Here is a 12,973-nt window from a genome sequence, read left to right on the forward strand (position 1 = left end):
TGAGCGACAGCAATAGTAATGCCTGAATAAGCAAGTAGCACTTATAATTTCAAACTACGCGTGATCATTTTACAAACACTGAGTTTACGCCAAGGTCATGGGTTCAATCCCAGGGATTGCACATAGTCAGAAACAAACGTATAGTATAATGCAATGTAAGTCGCTTTGGATAAAAGCGTCTGCCAAAGGCATAAATGTAAATGTAAACAGCATCTGTCAGAGAGGGGTAGAGTAATCCTCCCCTCTGTCTCACTAGCAGCTCGAACCCGGTTAGAGCTATTGCCTCTGACTAAAGCAGATAAATGTATGGATGCAGGGCTGTTATCGGTATGAAATGCACAGCCGGATATAGAGCGGTAAAGATTTATTCCTCCTCAAACACATGCAGGGACGTTTCTCCTTTCAAATCCCCTCTTCTCTCTGTCTATCCTTTCATCATCTCTGAACTAGTACACCATCATTCCTGGCTCTATCCCTCTTTTATTCTACCCATCCATCCCGCATCTCTCTGCGTTATAAAACTGATGGATAGCTAGAAGAGGAAATCATTGATCTAGTCTCTGAAGAAGTGAATGCTAAGCACATACAGGGACTGCCACTGTGGGAAGAGCACACACACAACACTTACACTCTCACGATAAACACTCAACCATATTATCACACGCAGGAGTGCACAGTTAATGTGAGCACGCGTTTATAACTCCCAAACTGCCCGCTATCTTCAACGTACCTCAGTGACATAATTTTAAAAGCGTCTGGCAGGTAGCACTGTACATTTTCCATCTGGAAGGGGTCAGCATCACAGATCTTGTCATCGGTGCGGCCGTAGTTGGCTGTCTCGATCATGATGACATCACTGCCGGGGCAGCGGAGCTCGATGGGGTATCCCTCACATGCCAACTCCCTCCTCATCAGACCAAACGGCATTGCAGAGCGACTTAATGCTAAATGGAAAGAGAAAAATATGCATTCAGTATATATTTAATTTCAAAATCTGATACTTCTTCGGTAGAAAACATAGCACAGGGTTTGATTTTATACAATAGGAACTGGTTGGAATTTGTTCCATGCAAGTCATCATTTTATTACTTCAAAGTCATCTTTGGTCAACAAAATTATATATTCAAACTTTTTTATTTTCACTTGGTTCTATTCTAAAATAGCTTGAATGTTACTACACTCTTGCCTCATGTAGTATACTCAAATTCATGAATATGTAAATTAGTCCCCGCCTCCACTTATTTACATTAACTCGGACTACCTGATTGACTGGGACAACTGTGTGAAAGGCAGTTTTATTAGAAGCACAGTGAAGAAGTACAGCAAAGTTTTTTGAAAAAGAGGAACAAGGGTATCGATACGCAGGTATTTTCTGGGTTGATAGTTGAGGGAAATTGCAAAAATTGACATAACCTGGTAAAAGAGCGAGGGAAATATTGGGTAAACAAACATTAAAGATCGAGTATCATGCTATACTACTGTATTAATATGAAAGTGGGAGAAACTCCGTGTAATAGCAATCTTTAAAGGGTTGTGGCATGTACAAAACTTTGCGAATTACGTGCAGTGCAGTTATGTCGAAATGTGTGGAGCTGCAGAGTTTTACACGCACAGATCCCAGAAAAACAGCCTGACTGCTGGTGTTAATAACAGGTCATGAAGAAACCTGCTAATTATGAAGAAATCTTCACTTGGCATTACAACATAAAGAGTCATTTATTACAGAAAACCTTTTACGACCCCAACAAAGCTTTAAAACAGAAAGAGAGGTAGATTCAACTGTTTTTCTAAGCCAATGATCACATTTCCAGTCTTCATAGTCCTGAAGAGCAAACTATTTACCCTCTCGCTCAAACAAACTGTGAGCATTACGTACACACTCTGTTAACATCCACCCACTCCTTCGCGCATCTCCACGCTGGGCACCATCCACCACCTCGACGCCAAGCTCGAGAATAAAAAAGCAGCTCCCATACGTCCTCGTCTCCTCGGGAGCCAATACCCAAACACCTGAGCCAAACCGGCACCAGGAAGAGAGCCCACCTCAGACCCACCACTGACCCTGTCTGCCCACACGTCACGGCTGCCATTTAGGCTCAATTGATAAGAGGGAGAGATAGAGAGAAGTAAAAAGAGGGAGGGATGTGTTAAGAGGGCTATGGGTGCCGTAGGGTTAATCATTGCGTCTGGCTGAGAGGGCCCGAGAGTGGAACAGAGTGGCATACTTAATCTGAACAAGAGCTTTCAAAGCGCTCGCAGATCCAGCCACGTAAAATGGCTGCCAGCCGCCTCCACTCCTGAGGACAAAAGCAGACGGTGGAGCTCTCCGTGGTCCTGACACACAGAGAGGGGCGAACCTGCGGAGCAGGGCATTGTGCTGAAAGATGAGGGGGCGGAACTGACCCGCGGAGCTCTGCGCTCTAGAAAAACTGATCAATGAAGCCCTCAGCACCCCTGAAATTCACTCCCTCGGCCATTGCAGCTTCAAGGACTTGCAATCAAATAGAAGGGAGGGAAGAATCTTTCATAAAAGGCAGACAACTTGAAAATTTGCTTACTCAATGCAAACCTCTGCCAGGAAATAGAAAGCCACAGAGTTTTAGATACACACATATTGCTGCTTGAGAGCACACAAAGCTCAGTTACAAACAAGAATGGAGATTTTTCTCCCTTCCTTTTCTAGCACGTATTTCTCTAACACTTGGTAAAACTTTTGTAGCACTTTTAAGCACTTCTCATGTTTCTGCCGTCTTGGATAATTTACTTCATTGTATATATGGCTTTGGATAAGTTACACATGTATTTCTAATTCAAAAAGCTTTCTTTTAAACTGTACTGTGCATGCAGTGAGAAATCCACATTGCACAGCACACAGGCCTTATTGTGTTGTCTTTGTGTTTATAAGGCGTGAGGTTTAAGATCCTATTGTTGTCCTCCACCAGAGTGACTTCCATCAGTTTTGTAATCTGTGAGAGACCTAAAGGCCCATTAAACACAATTGTTGGTTAAACTGCCATATAGGTCTTATTGTTTCTAAATATAAAACAACGAATTACAGAGAAAGTACAAAAAAATTTAGTTAATTACTTGAGCTGTCAGATACGATTTAACAAGAAATGTCAGCTTGACATTATCTTCCTTGAACCCTCTCAAAGATAGTATGTAAAGTAATGTGCAGTTTTTGTTTCCAACAGAGAGGGCGATACAGCGGCAAAAATGATGTTAAGAATTTTAATTAATTTAAATGAACCACAACATCACAACGAAAAAAAATGTTGGTCACACTTTATTTTAAGGTCCGATTCTCGCTTTTAACCGTTGACTTCGACTTTTGCCTCAATTAAGTCCTAATTTGTTGCTTATTAATAGTTATGGGTTGTTGGTATGTTCAAGTATTTGTTAGGATTAGGGATGTAGAGTATGGTCATGCAGAATATAGATGCCAAGATGCAAATAAAAGGCATGCTAATGCCCAACTAGTTAATAGCGAGAATGGTGTTTACATTATGTTATATGTTATAGGCTATGTTTAGACGTGACCATCTTCTACATTTTCAGTAATACTTGCCACAATAGTTTAACAGATTCTGTTCACCACAAGAATAGAAAAATAGCTCATCTTTGATTACTTATTTATGAAGACAGAATATGCTCCTGCAAGATGTTGTGTAAACAGGAAACTTTCAGGATTACACCTGTTGTCAATCCCAGTCCGACAATAACAGTGGTCTCTGTTGTACAAAAACCTGAACAGCTTCATCTATTCAACTTCAAACAAACAAAAAACTTTTTTCCCTGAGCAAACTATAGTGGACCTAAATGTAAAGCTCTCCGTCTCTGAGCGACCTCTTTTCACCCCGAGGTAAGGGTTGGCCATTACTCAGAGCTGCACAGTATCTAAAGCAAACTCCTTTTCCTGCAAATGTCAACCATTTATCCTGGCACCTAACCACACTCTTCACTCTCCGTTTTTCTGTTTTAGCTGTCCTGTAATCCTCTTCTGTTCTCTTACACAGTCCGAGTGGTCTTCATGGCAAGTGAACATGTGTAACTGCATCATACATTACACGGCATGTGGCTGTCACACACGGTTCACCACAACAGGTGAGAGCATCACGGACGTCACCGCTGTGGACGGAGTGGTTTTGTAAACGTATGCATTTCACTGTGGTCGAACGGTGAGACAAACTGAGACTTAGCTTAGACTTATATAAAACACTGGCGTAAATGCAAACAGGCACGTTCCCCTGTATCCTGGGAACATGTGCACCAACACACGCGAAGAAGCAAAGTGGGATTGGAGAGTGTCAGCGTGCAGCCTTGTTTCCGCAGCGTTCCTGTGGAGCAAAAACACAGCTCCATACTGCTGGTCACTGATTAAACCATTACTCTGGGCTCGGCACCGTCTCGCCACAGGAGGCCAATCTCACAGCAGACCAATCACCCACCCACCCACATGTTCATATAGTTCCAGCATGTCGCAATGTCCCACAATGCACTCTGCTATCCCGCCGTTGACGCCAACCATGTCGTTCCACTAATTTCTCCTGCCTCCGTCTTTCCATCCGTCTGTATCTCCAGATAGCCTGTAGTTCCAGCACCAGTTATCTCCCAAACCCCACTACTTCTACTGGATTAATAGGCTCATATTCTCATTTATGAGCGTATTCCAATTCCAAAGACGTTATCTCCCGTCGGAGGGGAAATTGGACTGAAGGGAATTATCTTTGTAATCCGAATTAAAATGGCGTCAAGTCTCGAGCTAAATGATGGAACCTGTGTAGAAGATATTCAGACTGTCATACTTTCATTTTGTCTTTTAACCCCCACTGTGGATTAAGAAATGGGTTTTGGGTAAATAAATACTGTATCCAGAGCAAAGTTATCTGGAAATCTTTGTTCAGGGTCAGTTTTTGGAAAGTGATTCATCTGTGCACTAATCCATTGGGGGTTTTAAAATGGTTTACAAGTATTTTGTGTTGTATGTTTGCACAAACCTATCCTTTTTGACATTCTCCATACGGTTCACTGTTATGTTCCAGTTTCGCTGTATTCACAAAATATATTTGGCATGGACGGAGGACCAGGCAAAAGAAATGGGAAGCAAAAACAATGTTCAAAGGACTCCTGCTGTCATCACAGACTCAAGGAATAGACTAGCCTGTACAACCCATAATGTGTGTATACGACTGCATGGACAGAGCAGATAATGATAGTCTGATATGTCATTTTATCAATGGGTCTGCAGTATATGTATCTACCTCTGGCTCAAATGCCCAGAGACCGGCGGCATCAACAAAAACACTGTGTGCTCTCTTTTGTTCTCTGTGTGAGCTGGACTCTCACTTTCTTATTTAATCTTTCTTCAGGAACATGCTGTACACATCTTAATACTTACAGGTATTTTAGCTTTGGCCTTGCCGCTTTTATTGATCGCAATGGTAAAGACAGGAAACACAGGAGGGGTAAATGAGTCATGCCGGCATGTAACTGGCATTGAATACACGATGACTTAATGTGTGAAAGCACATTTGCCATAAAACCAACAAAATCGTAGAGAGTAGAGACGCTAGTAACTTAACGTTAGCATGTTTTTGACATCACAGTAATTCAGTTAATTCCAAAACAGTGCATGTTTTACAGCAGTACAATACCTTTTTTAAAACAAGTAGTAGTACAGCATGACATCATGCTAGTTTGGCATTTGTTATATAGCACTATATTGCCAACGCAGCTTTAAAATCGTGCAAACTGAGGCGATAAGCAATCTGCTTTCATAAATATCCCCCTTCTCTCTCATACGTAACACTGGGAGGTGTAGTTCATTTACAACGTTTGTTTTAATTAAACTATTTAGGGTCACACTTCAGTATAGGGGGCAGTTCTTGCTATTAACAAACCAGTAACTATGACTTTCCCCCCAATAAATTCTTAATTTCTTGCATATTAATAGTTAGTAAGGTAGTTATTAGGTTAAGGTATTGGGTAGGATTAGGGATGTAGAATATGGTCATGCAGAATATGTGCTTCATAAGTACTAATAAACAGACAATATGCCAATAATGGGCATTTTTAGAACATCTAGTTAATAGGTAGAATTGCCCCCTATACTGAAGTGATACCCTATTTGGAAAATGATTGAATAAGTTGAATAATGAAAATATTTTATTAAGTTTTTTGATATATTACATAATTTAGGGAGTTTCAATACATGTATCACAAATTAAGGCTTATTGCATTAACTGGTATTATTTGGTGTAAGATAAATACTACTAAAGCAAATAATGGGTATCATATAAATGTCCTTTTTTATTGCAATGAACCGTTTATCACATTAGCCGCTGACAATGTCAAAGAGATACAGAGCACAATATGCAAAAATAAAGTTTTTCCTACACGTACCATAAATTCCTACAAGTCTTAAATTTCCATACGGTGCAGGAACGCTGATTTTTCATTGGAAAAGAGCAGCTATGCATGGATGTTGGATGCAGTCTTCACTTTTTTCTCATCAACGCGTTTTCTGCTCCATATTCTTATTTTTCCCCCTGAAGAGTTTTCCATCTCTTGCCAGTTCCACCCCCTCCCCATGTTCTGTACGACAGGGCTACAGAGTATACGGGGCATATATGTGTCACTTTAAGGCAACTGATGTGAAGAAACTGGGGCTGATGTTGCCATAATAAGAGCTGTAAAGTAATTCCGAACGGTTTTGAAGAGCGATTGGATTTGACTCATTATCTAAATGCAATAATTAAAGCCTAGGGGACGGGGGATTCAGAGAGCACCCGAACAATCTTTTCCTCACACTCATTGACCCACAAGACAGACAGCGACACAGACAGAGGTAGACGGGGCAGGCGAGACACAAATTGGGTGAGACAGCTAAAAAGAAGGCCACAATAAATGGGCTTAACGAAGAAAGGGGAGACACCCGTGCCTAGTGTTGTAGAGGGTAAAATATGGCTTTGATTGGCTCATTAAAGGTCTGCAGGGTTCTGAGAGCTTCATAATTACTCGAGAGCCAATAGAAAATGAGAAGAATGAGAGAAGCACTGTGGGATGGATTCTGCACCCTACATCACTGAATAGAAGCATGTCTGCATGTTGCCACATTACTAGCGATGAATAGTTGATATTCAGCATTTCATTAAGGTGAAGTGTGTCATTTCTGCACCACAAAGACAATAGTGAAAATGATTCAATGTTTCTGAAGAAAAGCGAGGCTGTTTGTCTGCGAAAAATTTACCGGCAGCTGGTGCGGTTTCTAGGATTTTCTTAGGTGGTCATTAACATCAACATTTTCTTCTTATTTTATAGACTAAAGAACATTTCTTTTTTTAAATAAATAGAATTGAATTTCCGATACAAGTTATCCTTTTGAGAGGTTCTTTGGATGATAAATGCTCCTAATGAAACCATTAAGTAAAATAAAGTACAATGAACGCATATTGTAGATGTAAAATAATCTGGATTTAGGTACATTTGATGAGAATAGTTTAGAAGTTTATATAGAATTCTTTAATAATATTAACTAGCCAAGACTTGACAAATCTAAGCTCAGTTTGTGACATTGTGAAGATCTGAAACTCTAATGGAGACATTTTTGAAAAATACCTGAGACACAGATGAGACTTAAACCAACGTTTCCATTCACTTTCCATTTAATCTCATTGAAGTATAATGTAGTTGAGATATTGTCTGTGTTTTTTCTTATGGGAAGCGGCAGGATTTGAGGTATCATTAATGTTCACTGCAGAAACCGTGGATGAGTCATCTACACTTATATCTGCACATTACAGTGTCACAAGACATAGTATTTCACCTTTAAATGAAAAAGTACAAATTGCCTTCTAATGTGTGATACATTAGCATTCACCTACACAGAAATCAATCATTTGTCATGTGTCACACGGTGCTCTATTCTGCGCTGTGTGACAAAGAACGATTATCACTAAATAATTCATCAGGCAGTGAACCAAAAGCTGTAAAAAATAAAAATCAATCTTTTGAATTGAGCTTGAAATACCTGATTATTAGAGCTGCCTATCAATTAGAGAAGGAATAATGGATTAAGCAATTAAGAGTTGTAATAGAGAGAAGCAGGTTGTAAAGAAGGAATATTCTCCAGGGCTGACTTGCGGGAGTGTGGATACGATCAGCTTTCTCTTCCTCTATCTGTGCATCTCAAGGCACCACTTTTAATCGCTCTGTTGCTCATTAGTACACAGCTCAGGCTTTGGAAACCAGCACCATTAGAGCCTGCATGGCTGCCATGTTCCGCCAGTACTGCAATGACGTGCAAAATCCTGCAGAATGAGGAGGTTTTACGAGATGGAAGGTGCCAACATGTCAACAGTCTCTAAATTGAAAGTCACATAGGACCAGCTTACTATAATTAACTTGATAAAAAAAACATTCCTTTTCGCTGAGTGTTCAATAACAAACCACTCCCAGCTTACTGTAAAGAGTCAAAATAATTCTCTTTAAATAAAACATTGGGACATTATGAATTTTGGAAACAAAGTTAATATCTGTTTGTGGCCGCTCTGTCCTCGGGCATGTGCCACAATTGTATTTGTCGACTGCAGACCACAAAGTGTGCATTAATACATGAACACAACATTTTGGTCTAAGTTCACCTGAAAAACAGCTTAGAAAGCTTCTATGAAGACTCAATTCAGGTCTTAACAAGTCATTATCATGTTAAGGAAAAAGGTGTAAATCATTAAATAATGATCAACGTACTGCAAATTAGCTCGATCTACGAGTGTGATTTGCCTCATAATTGGGAAACTGAGAAATCCTGCACAGATGTATTTTTGAGTCCAAATATAAAAGTTTTGACGTTGCTTTTTCGAAGCAATTTTTTTTTAAATAGAGAAAAGGTGTTTTTCCAAAGTGACTTACAGTACAGTGTATTATGAGGTGTAGATTTGATCAGTTTGTGCTCCCTGAATATTGAACCCACATCCTTTCTGCAGTAATACAATACTCTACCAACTGAGCCCCAGGAACACGTATAGTATATACTATATATACTGTGTATATATATATATATATATATTGACCACTTTGCAAGATGTAAACACTGGTCCAGCAGTCCATTCGGTTTCATTTTAACATTTCAATTTGGTTATAAATGTTCTCAAACGTTTGTGTAAAGTTAAATAGCTAAAGAAAGTTCTTCTGGATCAGCACTGGACCAGGCCTGTTTACCTTTTACAAAGTAGTCCAGGTAATAGGATGTAATAGGTCTGTGATGGGATATAACGCTGGTCTCTTTTGACTTTGTCCAATAGGACCACAAAAAAAAAACCAAGTTCCACTTTAAAAGCCACACCATAGCAATCACCTTGCACCACCTTGACAACAACCCACGACGCAGCACTCAAAATCTGGTTTTCTGTCTCTTTACTACTGTAATAGAAAAGTGACAAAAACTCCCAAAAATATGAAAGGCAAGTCACAGAGGCCCATACATAGACATTATGCTTGCTCAAGCACACGCCACAAAAGATTAAAATTTAGGGAGAAAGGCAGACAAAATGATAGCATTATAAAGAACAGACTGAAGGTCAATGAGTTTCTGTCCTCCACAAGCTCCGCTTGTCTTTTGGTCTCTGCCCATCGCAACCACCCGCACTGAACCCAATTACAACCCAGCACTGCCTCCCACGTCTCGCATCCACACCCATGTGTCCACATCACACCACACGCCTCTCCCACCGCGACACATCGCACCACACTCGAGTGTCTCCACACCCTTCATCAGCCTCACGCCATGCCGGCGTCAGGCTTGGCCAGGCCGCGAGAAATCGGAGACGACTGGTACCGCCAGGATTAAGATTAGGACCCGGTGAGAGAGAGACACTCAAGAGCGGGGGTCAGCCACACAGAGCGTCCCGCTCTACCCGAGACCTGAACTTCCTGTTGAGGACAGGATGTGATACGCGCAACATGACTGACCCGCTACACTTTGCTGAACTAACCTCACGCCATCAGGAGATTAAAACAGGGGGTTAGGGTTTGGCTGGTTAGCGTGGCCCAGTTAGCCCCTGTTGGCAGATGGCGTTACTACACCATATGGTTCTAAAAAGCCATTCAGTAGGAGCTGTGCAGACAATGTGTAATTTATACATGAGTTAAAACTGTTCACGTTTCTAGTATATTTAAATAAGAGAAGTCCTGTAGCTAGCAATGCATACTGACAAAACATTTTTTTTAAAGAATCAAAAGCAGCTTTAATTTTTTGATATTCACACATGCCCCACATGCCGTCCTCCTTCTACCCATTTTTCAGTAGTCCAACTCCTTTAGCTTTTTACGCCCCCCGTTTGATCCTCGAATCGTGAAATATAGCCAGTGAGAGAGCAAGTAATTCAGGGCACGCCACAGTCTCTGAGTCTTGTGATTTCATTTGCGTAGAGGTAATAAAACTACTTCATTGGGCAGAGGATAAAACTAGCAGCATAATGCCACCAGGGACTTCAGTTAGTCCGGCCTGTCATAAGCTAATGGCAGCCGCATTATATACGGATATAAATGGAAACGCAATACTGCCTTCCCTAATCAAAAAAGAGGAGAGGGAGGGAGCAAGTAGGCCAAGAGGGGAGAGAGGAGTACGAAAGTCAAGGAGAAATAAGGTGAGGTAAGACAGTTGTGGAAGATGCCGACTGTAGGATCTAGCCATGTCTGGAGAAATCGACAGCCATCGGCAAAACATTAGGAGGAAAGAATGTCAAAGTGCAGCCCCACCTCTCGAATACCAGCACTCTAAAATTTTGGGTTATTTTCAACCCAGTCCCTGTTGAAAAAAACAGCATATGCTGGGTTAGATATGTTTTGATGCTTGTTTGACCAACTTAAACCAGCTAAGGACCAGCACATCTTAAACCAGCACAAACTAGAAAACCATCATCATAATATGCCAAACCAGCATTAATTGTTTTTTTTCGACGGGGTTACTGGGTCAAAAAGGAACAAACCTAACCTGGGGTGCAATTCCCAAAGCATTGTTAGCCAACTATGATCGCAAGTTCCTTCGTTCCAGCATAGTTCAACGATTTAAGTGTTTCCCGAAACCATTGTTCCAACAATCAATCGCAAACAGCATTGCAAAGTTGCGTGGTTGGAACTACAGGTCTAGAGCTGTGGTTAGAAGCATAGTTCCTTTTTATTATGACAAGTACATGCATCATGCCTTTGAACAAACTAAGCAAGCAACATTCTATATCCATTATTAGATTTTTTTTTATTTTACACATTTTAGTATGTTGAGAAAATGCAAGCGCTTTTTTGGAAAAGAGCGCATGCGCACGAACATACATGTACTAGTGCCCTGGGGAATCACTGGGCGGAGTGACATAAGAGGAAACTTATGAATGAATGTGAAATATTGTGAAATAAAACAATAGATGATAAAATAGGATACCTAAGTTTGTTATGTATGTCAAAGGACGAGAGGATTACTACACTGAGAAAAAACAAAATATATGATAAAAACGTTTTTGATGTGGCTCTTTCTGTGATCGCCGGCCACTGAGGTCACTGTCATTATGTGATTGGCTAAAATTGCCTCATGTTATTCATGTTAGCCGTTACATTTCTAAGTATTACAGATCCTTCCATCTCCCTATAATGAGACAATCTCTGGTTGCGTTTACCAACTGTAAAAAATTTGAATGTTACAATATTTACGAACCATTTTTCAAACACAAATTGACATTGTTTAGGTCAGTCAAAATTCACTGAATTAAAAACGGATACGAATTTTCAACTCTACTGTCTTCTGAATGGCGTTTCTCAGACATTTTCATTGTAGAACTGTTGAATTTGCAAGCATAGGTTTTACTCATTCACGTTTTGATAACCAAAAGGTAAAATATTACAATTCCTTGGAAAACACCAACATAATACCTTTAAACATACTGATAAGACTTCATCTCATGTGGGTGTTTGTTATTTAAAAAATGTCATTACAATTATTTTTTATGCACTGTTTTCCAACATATTCTTTCACAATTCTGGTGATGTACGAGGACCTCGTGTTTACATAGTTCAGAACAGACATGTTCTCCCTATCGTGTCACACATTCCTCCAGATTTAGTCATATCTATGTCCTTTTTTGTATTTTATTTTCCCACACCGTCTGCCCCCCGTCAGGATGTCTCTCTATCTCTGGCTACTTCTAGTCATTAGTAAGCGGTGCTAGATAAAACACACAACCCCCTCTGTGACACAGAACTCGTGCGAATGCAACGTCAGCAGCACATACGCGTCGAAATATAGTGATGACCCACGCTGTGAAAAGCATACCCTGCACCCAAAAGGAACAAGAATAAAGCAAATGTGCAGAACACACCAGACCAGACAGTAGATAATGCAGGGCTTCAGACGTGGCCTCTGATGTCTCTCATCGCTGGAGACACACACTCTCTCACTCAGACAGGAGAGCAAGAGCATCTTCAAAGGCCCATTTGAAAGAACATCCCGCCACCACTCTCGCTCCCGCTCCCCTCCAACCTCCCACACTCCCAATATATATTCAAAGGCCATCCATTAACCTTTCACTCGCGCAGCCCTGTCTGTGATCTGCTGCTCTCACCGTCGCTCTTTGAAGAACACTGTGCTCTTCCACCAACATCCACGAGAGACGGACGAGACTATGTGATATAACACAAGAAGAGAAAACCACACAGAGGACACAAGAGACAAGATGAGAGGAAATACCAATGAATTGGAGCCATAATTTGGATGGAGAGGAGTGTGTGGCTGAAGATATCTCGAGACACATGACTGAAGAGAGAGAGAGAGAGAGAGAGAGAGAGAGAGAGAGAGAGAGAGAGAGAGAGAAAGTGAAGGCATGCACAGCAAATGTGACAAGGTGTGAAGGATGGAGAGAGACGGAGGTGGAGGAAATGAAAAAACGCAAAGATTTATGTGATAGATTCTGAGAAATCCAACTTCTCA

At 40.8% G+C, this 12,973-nt stretch overlaps 1 protein-coding gene across 2 annotated transcripts in view; it reads right to left on the reverse strand.

Annotated features, from left to right (window-relative positions):
* adgrl1a (adhesion G protein-coupled receptor L1a) overlaps nucleotides 1–12,973 on the reverse strand; it is a 147,690-nt gene that overhangs the window by 60,875 nt on the left and 73,842 nt on the right. For both annotated transcript variants that reach the window (XM_056752074.1, XM_056752073.1), the window contains exon 3: nucleotides 731–944. In XM_056752074.1, the coding sequence (XP_056608052.1) occupies nucleotides 731–944 (214 nt within the window). The remainder of the gene's footprint in view (nucleotides 1–730; nucleotides 945–12,973) is intronic.

This window comes from Triplophysa dalaica, chromosome 7 (assembly GCF_015846415.1).
Source record: "Triplophysa dalaica isolate WHDGS20190420 chromosome 7, ASM1584641v1, whole genome shotgun sequence".
NCBI lineage: Eukaryota > Metazoa > Chordata > Actinopteri > Cypriniformes > Nemacheilidae > Triplophysa > Triplophysa dalaica.